This window comes from Hemiscyllium ocellatum, chromosome 50 (genome assembly GCF_020745735.1).
Source record: "Hemiscyllium ocellatum isolate sHemOce1 chromosome 50, sHemOce1.pat.X.cur, whole genome shotgun sequence".
Lineage (NCBI taxonomy): Eukaryota > Metazoa > Chordata > Chondrichthyes > Orectolobiformes > Hemiscylliidae > Hemiscyllium > Hemiscyllium ocellatum.
In genome coordinates this window covers 1,508,214-1,527,416 of record NC_083450.1, presented here as the reverse complement: position 1 = coordinate 1,527,416, position 19,203 = coordinate 1,508,214, and the positions used below count along the sequence as shown (strand labels likewise).

General features: G+C 45.6%; 1 protein-coding gene across 1 annotated transcript in view; it reads right to left on the bottom strand.

The window, feature by feature from the left end:
- LOC132805508 (COUP transcription factor 2-like) overlaps nt 1-18,637 on the bottom strand; it is a 35,531-nt gene extending 16,894 nt beyond the window's left edge. Inside the window, exons 1-2 of the mRNA XM_060820621.1 lie at nt 18,256-18,637; nt 12,101-12,628 (exon numbers count right to left, since the gene is read on the bottom strand). Of these exons, the coding sequence (XP_060676604.1) occupies nt 12,101-12,628; nt 18,256-18,637 (910 nt within the window). The remainder of the gene's footprint in view (nt 1-12,100; nt 12,629-18,255) is intronic.
- Between the last annotated feature and the right edge of the window lie 566 nt (nt 18,638-19,203).

The following is a 19,203-nucleotide window of genomic DNA, read 5'->3' as shown; positions in this document are numbered from 1 at the left end:
CGCGCCCTGTTCCTTTAGAACGATCTCATGTTTTTCAGCGGTGGGTGGTTTATGGGATTGCCTGAATTGAATCCTTTAAGAGTCGTTCCGAACCAGTTGGTAGTGAGTGTGTGTACCTTGAGTTGGACTCAAGGGGACCTTGGGTGGGACCCAAGGGGAAAGGCACAACCGGAACACGTCTAATAGCCAGGTAACTCTGTGCACAGACCAAGGTAAGAAAACTGACTTTTAAGTTCAACCTTGGTGGCTGGGGCTTGGGTTTTAGTAGTTATGAGGGACTAACAAAAGTAACCTGGGATTCGGCAGTAACAAACTCCTACCTCGAGTTGGACTGGTTCATAGGGATGGCACCCCTAACTCAATTGCCTTTTTGCGATTTACAAGGTCACCAGAATCACCTGACAGGGGTCAGGCTAACCCCTAAAAAAGTGGCCTACCTTGAATTGGACTCAAGGATTTTTTGGGGAAAGAATCCTCAGATTCTGTAGGGATTGGATCCCTATTGGGAGAGGTGATTGAGGCCACTGGGTGGTGAACCAGGGTGAAATGGGTTGTGCAACAGGTAGTCAAGGAAAATCCTCCATTGAGAAGGGAGGCGTCCCTGGCAACATTCCTCCAGAAAGTCCGTTGGGCAGGATGTTGGGAAATGAACACACACACGACAAAAAGATAGAAAGAAGATGATAAAATATTGTTGTTTTGTATGGATTAAGGAACCTATTCTTCGTCCTGCCATCTTCTGGCCAAAGTATGGGTCGGACGAGGACTGGGTTTGTCAACATTTAAATTTATATGTCAATGAGAAAGAACCCTTCAGTCAGGAGGAGTCTAATTCTGCCTCCTGTTGGAAGGGTGAAGCTAAAATACGGATGTGCACTGTAAAAATAGATGAAAAGAACATCCCTAGCGCACCACCTCTATCCCCATGGGAGGTATTAGATCATTTACCCCCCGCCATACGGAAGAATCCAACAGCCCATGGCGGTTTCTGGTACGGGTCAGGGGCAGGCAGTGGGACTGGGGCAGGGGGATGAAGGTCCCACCATGTCTGAGACAGAACAGGAAATAGATAAAAGTCAGGTCCCGATTGCAAAAATGCACCAGAAGCCAAATGGAAAGTAAGCGAAGGGAAGGCGGAAGAAATGTTGGTCCAAAACATGTTTCCATTAAGAGAGGTCCCGATCGGGGAAAGAGAAATTGGATTTGTTAATGTCCCTTTAATTAGTGGGGAAGTAGGGTCCTTTAAAAAAGAAATGAAAATACTTATAGAAGACCTGGTAGGTTTGTCAGAACAGATTGATCAATTCCTGGGTCCGCATGTATATACTTGGACAGAATTGATGTCCAGACTAAATATTTTATTTAGTGGAGAAGAAAGAGGGTTGATCAGGAAAGCAGCATTTCATGGGAACTGAAGGGGCAGATCAGGCAGGGGATAAGTTCCCCTTAAGAGACCCCAATTGGGATCATCAAAAACAAGATGATAGGCAAAAGATGAAAATTATGAAAAATGTATTAATAAGGGTAATTGGAGAAGCCGCCCCGAAGTCACAGAATTTAACGCAGGCATTTGAGATACGTCAAGGAAAGGAAGAGAGTCCCTCGGAGTTTTTACAAAGACTGAAGGACTCTATGCGCAAATATTCTGGGATGGATTTAGAGGGGCCAGTAGGGAAAGGACTAAGTCTTGGCCAGACGTTCAGAAGAAAATACAGAAACTAGAGGGATGGAGTGAGAAACCATTAGATGAATTGCTGAGGGAGGCTCAGAGAGTATTTGTAAGGAGAGAGGACAAAAAGCAGAAACAAAAGGCAAAATTAATGCTAGCCCACGGTTGATGAGGTAATAAAGAAAAAGACAAAACTAAATACCCAACCCTGACGAAGGGATGTAAAGGATTACAGCCAGTAATAAAGGGGTTGATTAGGGATGGATTATTAGAGCCCTGCATGTCTCCTTTCAAAACACCTATTCTCCCAGTAAAAACATCGGACGGCACTTACCGTCTGGTGCAAGATTGAATCAGAAAGTTCAAAGTCATCACCCGGTGGTCCCCAACCCCTATACAATATTGAGGAAAGTTCCACATGAGCATAAGTGGTTTAGTGTGATAGGCCTAAAAGATGCTTTTTGGGCCTGCCCATGGTCAGAGAGAAGCCTTTGAACAGGAAGACCTGAACACCGGACAAAAGCAGCAGTACAGCTGGACGGTACTTCCACAGGGTTTTACTGAATCTCCGAATCTCTTTGGTCAGGTATTAGAGTGGGTTTTGGAGAAATTTTATATCCCTGCAGGAATTACTCTGTTACAATATGTAGATGATTTGTTAATTACTGGGAAAAAGAGGGATAGTGTGGCTGAGACTACAAATAAGTTATTAAATTTCCTGGGACAACAAGGACTAAGAGTCTCTAAGAATAAATTCCAATATGTGGAAAAAGGGGTCAAGTACTTGGGACACTTGATTAGTGAAGGAAAAAGGTAGATAAGCCCAGAACGAATAAAGGGGATTATAGAAATGGCGGCACGGTGGCACAGTGGTTAGCACTGCTGCCTCACAGCGCCTGAAGACCCGGGTTCAATTCCCGACTCAGGCGACTGACTGTGTGGAGTTTGCACGTTCTCCCAGTGTCTGCGTGGGTTTCCTCCGGGTGCTCCGGTTTCCTCCCACAGTCCAAAGATGTGCGGGTCAGGTGAATTGGCCATGCTAAATTGCCCGTAGTGTTAGGTAAGGGGTAATGTAGGGGTATGGGTGGGTTTCGCTTCGGCGGGTCGGTGTGGACTTGTTGGGCCGAAGGGCCTGTTTCCACACTGTAAGTCTAATCTAATCTAAAAAAAAATGCCGTTACCAGAAACAGAAAGGGACCTACGGAAACTGCTGGGGTTAACAGGTTATTGTAGATTATGGATAGATTCTTATGCTCAGAAAACGAAGAAACTACACTTGAAATTACTAGATGACGAACTGAACAGCTGAAAGTGGACAAAAGAGGAAAGGGAATTCGTTGAGGAATTGAAACAGAGTTTGATTCAGGCGCCCGTCCTCACGTTGCCTTCCTTAGAAAAACCCTTCCCTTTTTTGCTACTGTGGATAAGGGAGTGGCCTCAGGGGTCCTAACTCACATGGGGAGGAAAGAAACAACCAGTGGCCTTTCTGTCTAAAACCTTCAATCCAGTCTCGAGAGGTTGGCCAGAGTGTGTAGGAGCAGCAACAGCTTCATTGGTTTTTTTTAGATTAGATTAGACTTACAGTGTGGAAACAGGCCCTTCGGCCCAACAAGTCCACACCGACCCGCCGAAGCGCAACCCACCCATACCCCTACATATTACCCCTTACCTAACACTACGGGCAATTTAGCTTGGCCAATTCACCTGACCCGCACATCTTTGGACTGTGGGAGGAAACCGGAGCACCCGGAGGAAACCCACGCAGACACGGGGAGAACGTGCAAACTCCACACAGTCAGTCGCCTGAGGCGGGAATTGAACCCGGGTCTACAGGCGCTGTGAGGCAGCAGTGCTAACCACTGTGCCACCGTGCCGCGCCTGGTTGTAGAAAGTAGGAACCTTACCTTTGGGGGAGTCCTAATAGTCAGTAGCCCAGATCAGGTACGGTCCATCCTCAGCCAAAAGGCTAGCTTACCGACTCTAGAATTCTGAAGTATGAAGCAATTTTAACAGAGAAGGACGATTTTGTGTTAGTCACAGACAGCTGTTTGAATCCGGCCATATCCTTATGGAGAGGAGGAGGAGAACCTCCTAGAAATCCAGAAGATGATTGTCTCAATATTATAAACCATCAGACAAAGGTACGGGAGGACCTGGGGAATCTCCAGCTACATGGAGACTAACTATTTATAGATGGTTCCTCCCGAGTAATCAAGGGTAAAAGACATAATGGCTATGCTGTGATTGATGGAGACGAAGGGACTCTGATTAATTCTGGTAGATTACCTGATAGTTGGTCAGCACAGACTTGTGAGCTTTATGCTCTAGCTAAGGCCCTTAAAGCCCGAGAAAATAGAGATGGAACGATATATACAGATTCTAGATATGCTGTTGTGGTTCTGTTCGCCGAGCTGGGAATTTGTGTTGCAGACGTTTCGTCCCCTGTCTAGGTGACATCCTCAGTGCTTGGGAGCCTCCTGTGAAGCGCTTCTGTGCTGATTCCTCCGGCATTTGTAGCGGTTTGAATCTGCTGCTTCCAGTTATCAGTTCCAGCTGTCCACTGCAGTGGTCGGTATATTGGGTCCAGGTCAATGTGCTTAGTGATTGAATCTGTGGATGTATACAAAGGTATACAGGATAGCCCCACACACAGACCCAAGTCCTGAACTACGAAAGCAACCACCCCAACACACACAAAAGAAGTTGCATCAAGACACTATTGAAAAGGGCCACAGCACACTGCAGCACACCAGAACTGCAAGAAAGGAAGAAGAACACCTATACACTGTATTCGCCAAAAACGGATACCCGCGCAATTTCATCAACAGACGCTTAAGAGAAAGACAACGGAACAAGGACAAGCCGCAACCCAAAGGACTAGCCACACTCCCATACATCAGGAGCATTTCCGAACTGACAGCCAGACTACGGTGACCACTAGGACTCATAACAGCACACAAACCAACAGCCACTCTCAAACAACAACTCACCAGAACGAAGGACCCGATACCCAGCATGAGCAAAACCAATGTAGTGTACAAAATCCCATGCAAGGACTGCACAAAACACTATATAGGACAAACAGGAAGACAGCTAACGATCCGCATCCATGAACATCAACTAGCCACGAAACGACACGACCAGCTATTCTTAGTAGTCACACACTCAGATGACTGGCAACATGAATTCGACTGGGACAACACCACTATTATAGGGCAAGCCAAACAGAGAACAGCCAGGGAATTCCTAGAGGCATGGCACTCATCCACAGATTCAATCAACAAACACATCGACCTGGACCCAATATACCGGCCACTGCAGCGGACAGCAACTGACAACCGGAAGCGTCAGAGACAAACCACTATAAATGCCGGAGGAAAGATCACAGAAGCGCTTCACAGGAGGCTCCCAAGCACTGAGGATGTCACCTAGACAGGGGACGAAACGTCTGCAACACAAACTCCCAGCTCGGTGAACAGAACCACAACAACAAGCACCCGAGCTACAAATCTTCTCACAAACTTTGAATTCTAGATATGCTTTTGGTATAGTACAAACCTTCGGAAAAATCTGGCAAGAACGAGGTTTAATTAATAGTAGGGGCAAGGAATTAGTTCATGAGGGATTAATAAAGCAAGTTTTAGAATCCCTACTATTGTCCCAGAAATAGCTGTGGTTCATGAAAATGGTCAGCAAAAGGGGGATACCCTAGAAGTAAGGGAGAATAGATTGGTGGATGAGGCAGCTAGGGGATACCCTAGAAATAAGGGAGAATAGATTGGTGAATGAGGCAGCTAGGGGATACCCTAGAAGTAAGGGAGAATAGATTGGTGGATGAGGCAGCTAGGGGGATACCCTAGAAGTAAGGGGGAATAGATTGGTGAATGAGGCAGCTAGGGGGATACCCTAGAAGGGGGAATAGATTGGTGGATGAGGCAGCTAGGGGGATACCCTAGAAGTAAGGGAGAATAGATTGGTGGATGAGGCAGCTAGGGGATACCCTAGAAATAAGGGAGAATAGATTGGTGAATGAGGCAGCTAGGGGATACCCTAGAAGTAAGGGGGAATAGATTGGTGGATGAGGCAGCTAGGGGGATACCCTAGAAGGGGGAATAGATTGGTGGATGAGGCAGCTAGGGGATACCCTAGAAGTAAGGGGGAATAGATTGGTGGATGAGGCAGCTAGGGGGATACCCTAGAAGTAAGGGGGAATAGATTGGTGGATGAGGCAGCTAGGGGGATACCCTAGAAGGGGGAATAGATTGGTGGATGAGGCAGCTAGGGGATACCCTAGAAGGGGGAATAGATTGGTGAATGAGGCAGCTAGGGGATACCCTAGAAGTAAGGGGGAATAGATTGGTGGATGAGGCAGCTAGGGGGATACCCTAGAAGTAAGGGGGAATAGATTGGTGGATGAGGCAGCTAGGGGGATACCCTAGAAGTAAGGGGGAATAGATTGGTGGATGAGGCAGCTAGGGGGATACCCTAGAAGTAAGGGGGAATAGATTGGTGGATGAGGCAGCTAGGGAGGCGGTCATGAGTCCACCAGAAGCATGAATATGTCCCCTGATACCTTTGCTCCCTGATCCTCCGAGTACTCCGTTATTTAATACTGAGGAGGAGGAACTGAAAGACATAGGTGTAGTTAAAACAGAAGGGGGGCATTGGCTGCTACCTGATGGAAGGGAGATGCTTAATAAAATGATGATGCAAGAAATTATGACCATTTTGCATCAGGGAAGTCATGGGCGGCGGGGGGGGGGGGGGAAGGGAGTGCAGGCAATGTGCAGGCAATGTGCGATTTAGTCCTGTGAAGATATGGATGGGAAGGAGTATATACCATTGCCAGACAGATATGTGAAGGATGTATAACATGTAAAAAGATAAACAAAAAGGTTTTGGGGAGATAGGTTCAGGGAGCACGACCCCCTGGGCTCCGACCATTTCAGAGTATCCAGGTAGGTTATCGCGAGTTACCCCGGGTGGGAAGGGTGAAGTACCTGTTGGTGGTTGTTGACCATTGGTCTGGATGGGTTGAAGCATACTCCTTGGCTACAGCCACTGCGAATGGGGTATCCAAGGTGATTCTTGAACAGATCATTCCCAGGTACAGGGTAGTAGAACATATAGACTCAGATCAAGGTCCACATTTTACTTCTAAAGTATTACTGGAGACAATGAAGAGTTTAGGAATCTCCTGGGAATTTCAGACCCCTTGGCACCCGTCCTCATCAGGAAAGGTTGAAAAATGAATCAGACACTGAAAAAGCAACTAATTAAATTAGTACTTGAGACCAAACTCCCGTGTCTACCCTTGGCCCTCCCATGGGTGTGAACAGCACCTAGAAAGGACTTGGGATTGTCCCCAATGAAATATTGATTACCTTATTTGGGCACAAGAGGGGAGGTTCCAATTGTGGAAATTAATGAACAGAAGTTAAGGAAGTATATACTGGCCCTGTCCAGTTCTCTATCGTTTCTTCGAACGCCCAGATACCACCCCTTGACTTTGCAGTGCATCCGCTCAGACCGGGCGACCGGGTCCTAATCAAATTGTGATTGGAGACGAAACTTCAGCCAGATTGGGAAGGTCCGTATCAAGCCCTCCGCACGACAGAGATGGCAATAAGGACGGCGGGGAAAGGCTGGACTCACTACACTCGGATCAAAGGGCCAGTGGAATCTCCAGTTAAGGAAGAAATCTGGACAGCCGAATCAACGCAAGAACTGCTGAAACTCAGGCTAAAGAGACTTGGAGTAACTGATTATACACTGGTGACACGAGCGCGGGATTATTTCTGTAAGATTGTATATTAAGTTTTTTGTGCTTCAGCATGATTTTTAGAATGCTGGGGATGCAAGGTTTGTAGCTCAGGTTGAGGTTTAGGGTGTAGGTGTTGCTCGCTGAGCTGTAGGTGTGATATCCAGACGTTTCATTACCTGGCTCGGTAACATCATCAGTGGGGACCTCCAAGTGAAGCGAAGCTGTTGTCTCCTGCTTTCAATTTATATCTTTCTCCTGGATGGGGTTCCTGGGGTTTGTGGTGATGTCATTTCCTGTTCGTGTTCTGAGGGGTTGATAGATGGTATCTAGATCTATGTGTTTGTTTATGGCGTTGTGGTCGGAGTGCCAGGCCTCTAGGAATTCTCTGGCATGTCTTTGCTTAGCCTGTCCCAGGATAGATGTGTTGTCCCAGTCAAAATGGTGGCTTTTTTCATCCGTGTGTAGGGCTATGAGGGAGAGGGGGTCGTGTCTGTTTGTGGCTAGCTGGTGTTCGTGTATCCTGGTGGCTAACTTTCTTCCTGTTTGTCCTACATAGTGTTTGTGGCAGTCCTTGCATGGAATTTTATAGATGACGTTGGTTTTGTCCATGGGTTGTGCTGGGTCAATTATGTTTGTTAGTTTTTGTTTGAGAGTGTTGGTGGGTTGTGTGCTACTAGGATTCCGAGGGGTCTCAGTAGTCTGGCTATCATTTCTGAAACTTCTTTGATGTATGGTAAGGTGGTTAGGGTTTCTGGCTGTCTTTGGTCTGCTTGTCGTGGTTTGTTCTTGAGGAATCTGCGCACTGTGTGTTTTGAGTGTCCGTTCTTCTTGAATACATTGTATAGGTGGCTCTCCTCTGTTTTCTGAAGTTCGTCTGTGCTGCAGTGTGTGGTGGCTCATTGGAATAGTGTTCTGATACAGCTTCATTTGTGTGTGTTGGGATGGTTGCTGGTGTCGTTAAGTATTTGATCAGTGTTTGTCAGTTTTCTGTATACGCAGGTTTGTAGTTCTCTGTTGTCCTTTCTTTCAACTGTGACATCCAGGAATGCTGGGGATGCTTAGAGTTATGATACTAGCCCTCTTAGTATTGGGATTTTGTCAAATATCATTTTCATATGTGTTATTAACGGTTCCTGAGTCTGATAATCCACAAGTAATAGACGCTGATGTATGCAGCTTAGTAAATTGTGGGGATATAGATAATCAGAGACAATACCGCAGCTCAGAGATTCATCTTAAGTCCTTATGGGGATGGCCTTGCGGGTGGTCCTTGGTATAATAGTCTCATCAGAGTACACCGGGCCCCCTTCCAACCAGCTCGCAATTGTCCCAATAAAAAGTGTAACCCAATATACCTAACGATAAAGAAAACCACATGGCATGAAGCGATTCTGGGAGGGGTCATCTGTCAGGTATAATTAATTGAAACATTTGGGATAGAAATGAAAGCAAACGGGAATGATTTCTCGGGCTGTTGTTTTGGAATTAGATTAGATTAGATTAGATTAGATTACTTACAGTGTGGAAACAGGCCCTTCGGTCCAACAAGTCCACACCGACCCGCCGAAGCACAACCCACCCATACCCCTACATTTACCCCTTACCTAACACTATGGGCAATTTAGCATGGCCAATTCACCTGACCCGCACATCTTTGGACTGTGGGAGGAAACCGGAGCACCCGGAGGAAACCCACGCAGACACAGGGAGAACGTGCAAACTCCACACAGTGTGGACAAGGAAAACTACTGGATAATAAGGTACATCCTTTCACCCCTCCCGATGACCTTAAAGTAGTAAAAATTATAGAGGTAAAGGACTTAAAACAGACCATTGAATTAGAAATCTGATACGAGGATACAAATGCTTGGGTTGAATGGGTGAAATATACTGTATGTGCCTCAGGTAGGCCGGTGGCTCACATGGTCCCCTTCCCGCTCAGGTGGAAGCGAGACAGGGCTGGTATAATGTGCATGATAGCCCTGTATCAGGATGAGACGGCGTGGGGCAACCCAGGCTGTCAGTCTTTGTTGTTGTTGTTCCCTCTCCTGAAGGAGGAGGAATTCAAAATTCCCCCTTCGTTTTCGGACGTGGTCAGGAACCACACCTCCTGTGTACGAAGGCAGGGCTCGGACCAGCCCTGATTTCTAGGAGACTTAAAGTCACGCTTGGAAATTGAATCGGTTTCCGAGACAGAGTGGGGAGGAAACTACTCAGCTTTAAAGATACCCCGAGCAGATTTGTGGTGGTACTGTGGCAGAACGATTCTAAGACCTACTATGCCCTCTGACTGGCGTACAATTGGTTATTCCATTCACCATAGCATTTGAACGAGGTGAGATTCCTGAAATGAAGAAAAGGAGGAGGGCACGGTCAGTGTTTGCTACCTCCTTTGATGATGATATTTATTTGGACTTGATAGGGGTTCCCAGAGGGGTGCCTGACGAATTTAAGGCCCGTAACCAGATAGCAGCTGGATTTGAGTCTCTCTTCTGGTGGGTTACGATTAATAAAAATGTCGATTGGATTAATTGCATCTTTTACAACCAACAAAGAGATATAAATTACACCAGAAACGCTGTTAAAGGAATAGCTGAACAGTTAGATGCCACAAGCAGGATGCCTGGGAAAATAGGATGGCCTTAGGTATGATGTTGGCAGAAAAAGGGGGAGTTTGTGTTATGTTAGGGGAAAGTTGCTGTACCTTTATTCCGAATAACACGGCCCCCGACGGCTCGATTATTCGAGCCTTACAAGGATTGACGACCCTCTCACGTGAATTGGCTGAAAATTCTGGGGTGGTCACTTCAATAACAGAGTGGTTGGAGTCTTGGTTCGGCAAACAGAAAGGAGTTGTGGTTTCTATTCTAACCTCCTTGACAGCGGTCGTTGGGATTCTGGCAGCACTGGGCTGTTGTATTATTCCTTGTATTCGGGGTCTCGCTCAGAGAATGATTGAGACCGCCTTGACCAAACAGATGCCCCTGAAGGGTATGCAGGGGACAGCCTTTACTTGTTAACAACTTATGATGTTGAGAATACCCCCCCGAAGGCATTTCCAAAGTCGATGAACTTTCTGGACTGATGCTCTCTAACCTGGAGGCCTCATTGTCCCAGAATCAATAAGATCAACATACACTGACAAAAAGAAAAGGAGGGATTGAGAGAGAAACATTTCAGGTTGCCAGGTGTATGTTGATTTTAACAAATATAGAGGGTCTTTTAAAGAAATAGTTTTAAGCTAAGAAATTGTAAAGGATGATCTCAAAAGTCAGAAGGTTAGAAAAGAAAAGAGGAACTGGACGAAACAACAGGAAGGCTGTAACGAACAAGAACAGCCAAATAAAGCAGGTTTGAAGAAAAACAAGTGACATAATTAATAATTATGATCGGCTTAGGCTTGGGTGCAGGGAATTCCCAAATAAAGGAATAACGGGCGCAGGTAATAACCAAATAAGGGGATAGAATGAAATAGACACTTATGACAGGTTTATTGCTTAGTGTAGGGGTGTTGAGAGACCCCTCAGAAAAGTATAAAAAAACTGTATTTTACTGTCGGGTGTGGCTCTCCTCGTACAGCCACCCATCTTTAAAGATGTTCAAATAAATGTGCTGCTTCGGAACTCTTTGACTCGGACTGAAAATTATTGATTAAGTGGGTTCGTTTCTCACACCTGAGTAATATCAATGAATTAATGCTATGCTCTAGTATTTTGATTTGTATTCCAGCTGAAGACTAATCATACTCATACACACACATACACGTGCATACACACATGCAAGTGCACACACACGTGCATACACACACATATACACGTGCATACACACATGCAAGTGCACACACACGTGCATACACACATGCAAGTGCATACACACACACACGTGCATACACACACACGCACACACTGCACACATGTATGCACACAGACACACGTGCATACACACACACACGTGCATACACACACACGTGCACACACTGCACACATGTATGCACACAGAATATACACACACATATGCATGAACACAGAATAGTTATATGTGCAGACACATACACGGTACAAACATGTACATGCACATAGAACACTCGTGTCCATTTGCATGCAGCCGCACTGTACACACCACACACATTGATTTGGAAGGGAATATTCAGAATAAGGCAGTGCTCATCCTTGGTCTGTTTATCCCATTCTGGGTTCTGAATGTCTCCACATGTAAACATGTGTCAGTATAATCACACCCTCCCAAATGCATCATTGTTGACCAGATGGTGTAATTACGGTGTGACATGTTTGCTTACACAATCTCAATAATCAGTAGGAACGTATAACAGAAATGTCTAATTGTTATGACTTTAAAGTGTATCAAAATATTCAGGTCCAAGTCGCCGTGCTGTCTGACCCCACTTCACCTGAACATAACACTTTAATCTTCATGAGCAATGTGACAGGGGATTGAGAACTTCACTGTTGGATGCTAGATCTGACTCGTGTTCAGTTAGCACCAATGAAAATGGACCTCCTACTTTTTGCTCTTGGTGCTGACTCTGATTCACATCTGCTCTTTCTCTGAGCAGCAGGAATAATCGTTCATGATTCACTCATTCATAATGGTGGCGTGATCATACAGTGGGTTACCCAACACTGCACACAGACCCAGAGCCCACTGACCTGAAGTGAAAAGAGCAATGGCTTTCAGGCAGGAGTACTCAGCCGAGTCCACATGCAGCAGCTTCAGCTTCTCCACTTGCTCCTGGAAGATCCGGGTGTGATCCATGAATGCCACAACGCGCTCTGCCGACATTGGGGAGGCATGGAGACCAGCAGCAGCTAGGAGAGGGGCCACATGCAACGGCATTGAACACTGAGCCGCATTCAGCACAAACAGTTCACTCCAGGTCAGTCGCAGAAGCCCCACCTGGTCTGAGATCTGGAGGTCAGGGAAGAACGGGATATTCCTGGCCCACTCCACAGCGCTGAAAAGGAGGCGGGCAGCAAACTCACAAATGTTCTCAACCCCCATCATGCTGCTGGGCTGCATGCACTGGCTGCCATAGCGAGACATTGGGTAGGGTTCCGCCCGTAGCAGCAATGAGAGAAAGCCAGAGAGGTAGGAAGGGCTGGTGAAGCCATCGCCATTGTTAAGGCTGTACTGTCCAGGGTTGGACTGAGAGTGAGCCAGTCTGCCTCTCTGTACTGCTGTAATAAAAATAACACTGATAAGCAGACATTATTATCAGTGAAAGGACACAGATAACACACTGAACTAACTGTGAGTTAGGGCTCAGTTGATAGTACACCCTGCATCTCTGAGTCCGAAGAGTACATTCATGCCCTACTTCAGAAATATGAGCTTAAAGATGCAGCCTCATAAAAAAGTGCAATATGGAGCGCTGCACTGTCAGAGGGTCAGTGCTGAGGGAGTGCTGCACTGTCAGAGGGTCAGTGCTGAGGGAGTGCTGCACTGTTAGAGGGTCAGTGCTGAGGGAGTGGGCACTGTCGGAGGGTCAGTGCTGAGGGAGTGCCGCACTGTCAGAGAGTCTGTGCTGAGGGAGTGCCGAACAGTCGGAGGGTCAGTGCTGAGGGAGTGGGCCCTGTCGGAGGGTCAGTGCTGAGGGAGCGCCGCACTGTCGGAGGGTCAGTGCTGAGGGAGTGGGCGCTGTCAGAGGGTCAGTGCTGAAATGGCAGGGTCAGTATTGAGAGTGCTGCATTGTACTATGGAAATAATGTACTGTTACAACTGTCTTTCAGATGAGATGTGAATCTAAGGTCCTGTCTGTTCTCTTAGTTAAAAATAAAACATCACATTTTGAAGAAAAACAAGGGATTTCTCTCCAGTGTCCTCATTACTCTTGTAAGAATCATCAATAAAGGTCAAATCATCAGATCTTTATATTATTTGTGGAAACTTGCTGTGTGTAAATGACAACAGTGACCACACTTCCATTGTCCTGCATTGGTTCTAAAGAGCCTTGGGGCGTCTGAGGATGTGAATGGTGTTAAATAAATGCAATCCTGTCTTTGTTTCATCTCACGCTCTGCAGCCATTGAAGGGCATCACGATAGTCCAATAGTTTAGATTAGTAGGAGGTAAAATGAGGAGTTGTGGTTCAGAGATAGATACCTACATTTCTAAAGTATGTAGAATATGGGAAGACGAGACTAAGTGAGGAGCTGAAATTTGTGACCACCTGACAAGGAAAGTGTTTCCAGTAGGAGTCACTTCAGTTCGTTTACAACTGAACTGAGACATTCTGGTTCCTTTAAAAGTTTAAGTGTTACAAAGTCTACAAATTTCCTGGTACCCAACATAAATTCTTTTCTTTAAACACAATGTTTCTTCACTTCATATGAATGCACATGGGGGTTAAACACCAAAATCAAACTTCCAGACAATGGTCCAATTCAACTAAGGGAGGACCTGAGGCAGCCCATTCAAATACCTGATGTGGAGGAGCTGGCGTTGGACTGGGGTGGACAAAGTTAAAATCCCACAGCACCAGCTTATAGTCTAACAGGTTTATTTGGAAGCACTAGCTTTCAGAGCGCTGCTCCTTCATCAGGTGGTACCTCTGAGTTAGTCTTTGAATTGGTTGCTGTTTGTGAAGCTAATGAGATTCAAAACTGTTCCATGTTCTAAAACTAGTTTCTTCATCCATTTTTGTAGAAAACTACATGTCACTTGGCCTTATTTGCAGTTAGACTGAAAGCTGCCAGAATGTGTGATCAGTAATACCGCACTACATAGAGATTAGTACTGAGGGACCCTGCGTCTAGTTGAGGTCACATTGTATCCTAACACAAGTGAAACAATTTTAACTCCCAAGGGAGAATAGTTAACATTTGGAATATAAAATGTAGAAGTCAGGTGGCTCAGTAGTTCGCACTGCTGCCTCACAGCACCAGGGATCTGGGTTCAATTCCACCCTTTGGTGACTGTATGTGTGGAGTTTGCACATTCTCCTTATCTCTGCACGGGTTTCCTCCCACAGTCCAAAGATGTGCTGGTTAGGTGGGTCAGCCATGCTAAATTGCCCATGGTGTCCAGGGATGTGCAAGCTGGGTGGATTATCCATGGGCAATGCAATTTTACAGGGCTGGGCTCTTCAGAGGGTCAGGGTGGACTTGATGGGTCAAATGGCCTGCTTCTATACTGTAGTGATTCTATGATTCTAAATTGCTATTTAGCTAACAAGTGATTAATAAATCTTGGCAGATTATAGTCTAACGTGGAGCTTAATGAGGTATTTATTCTACTGCCTTCTAACGAGATGGGAGATCAATGATGGCTTGTGACAATCAGAGTCATAAGTACAGAGCTTAGTACAAAGCAACTGGATTCAAGCTCAATAAATGAATGCAGCAATTACACAGATGAAACTCTCGTCCAGGACAATGCAAGATGCCCAAACTATAGCAATATTCAAAGAAAACGTAATGGCAGATCTGGAGTGTAACGACATTAAATATATTTACAGTGCTGACCACTGGAATGCAATTTAATACAGAGTAAATAGTTTGTTTCCATTAATCAGAATACGGTGCAAATTCCCTTGGTCTGCATTTTGCAGCTGGTCTGAGGTTGGTGTGAAATCAACAAAAATGGGACAAACTGGGAACCTGGGAAAACTTAAGGAGAAAAAGAACAGGCACAACTCAAGAAGAGAGAAACAGAGAAGGAACAATAGGATCAAGGACAAAAACTAGACTGAATTTCCTAAGTGGAAGTTCAGATAGATGGTGATAAAAATCAATAGATTGTTGAATTTTATATGTAGAGGCATGCAAATGTAAAGAATAAATTACAATTTTGTACCAAACACTGATTTAGGTCACACATAGAGTTGTGTACCTTATAGAAGGGCAATTAAAACCATTCATCCAGTATAGATACACAAGGATGATGACAATGACAGAAGGTTGAGAGCTGGAGAGACTGGGTCTATTCACATTAGATCAGAGAAAGTTCAAACAATTTTTATAATTAATAAGTAGTTATTATGGAATGTATAGCCAGAACCTATTTTCTCTAGTTGGGGGGAGTCAAAAATGAGGGTGGTTCATGACGTAAAACAACCCTAAGAGAATAAGGAGATAGATTTGCAAAACAAATCTTTACACAGTGTTGCTGGGGCAAGGAAAATATTACCAGGGGCACATTGTTGTTTGTAAAGGATACTTCATTAAATATTTGACACAGAGGAAGACTCTGAGCCGTGAGGAAATAACAGGGCAGCTTGATTATATTTGAACTGCTCTAGCACTAACATGATGGGTAGTACTGAGGAAGTGGGGAGGCTGCAGAAGGATCTAGTCAGTTTGGGAGAGTGGTCCAGGAAATGGCTGATGGAATTCAACGTGAGCAAATGCAAGGTCTTGCACTTTGGAAAAAAGAATAAAAGCATAGGCTACTTTCTAAACAGTGAGAAAATTTGTAAAGCCAAAGTACAAAGGGATCTGGGAGTGCTAGTTGAGGATTCTTTAAAGGTAAACATGCAGGGAGAGTCCGTGATTAAGAAAGCGAATGCAATGTTGTCATTTATCTCAAGAGGGTTGGAATATAAAAGCACCGTTGTGCTACTGAGACTTTATAAAGCTCTGGTTAGGCCCCATTTGGAGTACTGTGTCCAGTTTTGGTCCCCACACCTCAGGAAGGACATACTGGCACTGGAACGTGTCCAGCAGAGATTCACACGGATGATCCCTGGAATGGTTGGTCTAACATATGAGGAACAGCTGAGGATCCTGGGATTGTATTCATTGGAGTTTAGAAGATTGAGGAGAGACTTTATAGAAACTTACAAGATAATACATGGCTTGGAAAGGGTGGATGCTAGGAAATTGTTTCCGTTAGGCGAAGAGACTAGGACCCGTGGACACAGTCTTAGAATTAGAAGGGGTCAATTCAGAACAGAAACACGGAGACATTTCTTCAGCCAGAGAGTGGTGGGCCTGTGGAATTCATTGCCGCAGAGTGCAGTGGAGGCCGGGACGCTAAATGTCTTCAAGGCAGAGATTGATAGATTCTTGATGTCACGAGGAATTAAGGGCTACAGGGAGAACGCAGGTAAGTGGAGTTGAAATGCCCATCGGCCATGATTGAATGGCGGAGTGGACTCGATGGGCCGAATGACCTTACTTCCACTCCTATGTCTTATGGTCTTAAATGGCCTCCTTTGCTATAAACTTTTAATAAAACCAAACAAAATCAGAAACAAACTCAGAAAATCAACAACATTATTAGCAAACAAAGGGCTCAAAATGTTTTTCAAATTTCCACAACAAATGTACCACCTCAGAATCTGTCATTAATGTCATTCTATCAAAAGTAATCTCAGTCTTGCAGTTTCTCAGTTCTGGCTATTTCAGTGTGATACATGCTGATGGACAAAGGAGCAATAGAGAAGTGGGAAAGACAGCAATACTAGAGAAGACTGAAAATTGGCAGAGAAACGGAGACAGAATGAGTGCAAAATGAGACAGAGAGGGTCATTGAGAAATGAGTAAAGAGTGAGGGAATTAGGACACAAAGCAATAGAGACAATGGGGGCAGAGGAAATAGATAGAGAAAAGACAAAATGAAAATACAGACAACGGATGAGAATAAATGAGAAATAAATGAGGTTAAGGACATAGACCAGAACCCTGGCAGTCATGAGGGTACAGAAAGGATTTTCATAAGAATGGATTCAGGGATAGGAAACTTCAGCCAGGAAGATAAATTGGAAAAGTTAGAGCTATTTTCCTTGGAGAAATGAAGGCAATTTGATTGAAGTGATTCTGGATGTAGCGGATGGGGACAGGCTGATGGAGTTAAGAACTGATTCAGGGTACTTGATGAGGGAGGTAGAGGTGACAAGTGCAGGGAAATGTTCATGAAGTGGGTGGCTAGATATTAGACTTGGACGGTGGTGGAGGAAAGTTCAGTTCAAACATTCTGAGGGAATTGGACTGCTGAGTGGGTGAAAGGAATGGGGGGGGGGTGCGAAAATGTGTGATGCTGCAAAAAGGGAGAGGTGAGGTGAGGTGAGGTTGACTGGGTTGCTTGTTCAGACAGCCAGCGCAGACATGATGGGCTAAATAGTCTTCTTCTGCGCTGTGGCAATTGTTCAAAATACAGGGAAGAAAGAGGGAAAGGGGGAGGTTGGTAAAAACAATGACTGAAGATGCTGGAAACCAGATTCTGGATGAGTGGTGCTGGAAGAGCACAGCAGTTCAGACAGTATCCAAGGAGCAGTGAAATCGCTGCACTTTGGATGCTGCCTGAACTGCTGTGCTCTTCCAGCACCACTAATCCAGAAAAGGGAGAGGTTGAACAGGCTGGGATTTTTTTCCCTGGAGCATCGGAAACTGAGGGGTGACCTCACAGATGTTTATAAAATCACTAGGGGCATAGATAGGGTGAGTAGTCAGGGCGTTTTCCCCAGGGTAGGGGAGTCCAAAACTAGAGGGCATAGGTTTAAGGTGAGAGGGGAAAGATTTAAAAAGGACCTAAAGGGCACATTTTCCCCCAGAGGGTGGTACGTGTACGGAATGAGCTGCCAGAGGAAGTGGTGGAGGCTGGTACAATTACAGCATTTAAAAGGCATCTGGATGGGTATATGGATAGGAAGGGTTTGGAGGGATATGGGCCAAATGCTGACAGATGGGACTAGATTAATTGAGGTCAGCCTGGACAAGTTGGACTGAAGGATCTGTTTCCGTGCTGTTTATCAATATGATACTAAATACTGTGCATGGTGCTGGTTAAAGACTAACTGTACTACTAACGAGCTTCCCCCAGGTAAGAGTTCTGGTCGCAGCCACCCCTGACCAGGAAGGTATACCTTCTCGTCTCATGCCAACTTTCAGACACTTCTTGAAGCGACAATGTTGACATTGGTTGCGGTGATGTTGGTCAACAGGGCAGTTTCTGCTGCCCCTGCAGCTGTAGCTCAGATTCCTCCGGACACTTCTCTTGAAGAAACTCTTGCAGCCTTCACAGGTGAATTGTCCATAATGTTTGCCGCTGGATTTGTCCCCACAAACCATACACTCCACTCCCGGCTGCTGCTGCTGCAGCTTTTCCAGCTGTGGTATATCCTGCTGAGCCCCTGAACAGGCGATCAGATCCTCTGGAAGGGCTGCTTTCTGCTCCTCTGCACTAAGGTGGGGCCCGGCAGTGAGTGGTGTCTCCTGTACAGGGTCTCTCCAAGTGTTCCTGATCATTCTGCACACAGGTCTCCAAACTCCCCTAACAATCCACCAGCAGGCTGAAAACAGCTCCAGCACAAATTCCAACACAAGCCCCAGTCTTACCTTAGATCCACCTCTAGTCACAGTCACTATCCATTCCCAGTTCCTATCCTGTTTTAGCCCCTACCCTATATCCCAGCTTCTGTCTTCACAGATTCGATCCTGATCTCAGTCCAGATATTATCGCAGAACCAGCCCTGACTCTACCCCAGAACCAACTAGCCTCTATCCCAATCTCAGTGTGAATCTCTCCTGCTCCCAGTTCAGGTTCTATCTGGGTGGAGACTTTATCCCACTCCCAGTGCCTGCTCTACCCTGATCCTAGGCCAGAATCTATTTCACTTGCAATCCAGACTGTATTCCAGAATTAGTCCAGACTTCACATTTAATACCCACCCAAATCCAGACATTATCCCTTTCCCAGTGTAACACTGTCTTTTTCATACTATCCTGATTTTAACATGTTCCCAATCCAGACTCGACCTCGCTCCCAGTGCAGACCCTGTCCCGTTCCCAGTCCGGGCTCTGTCCCGTTCCCA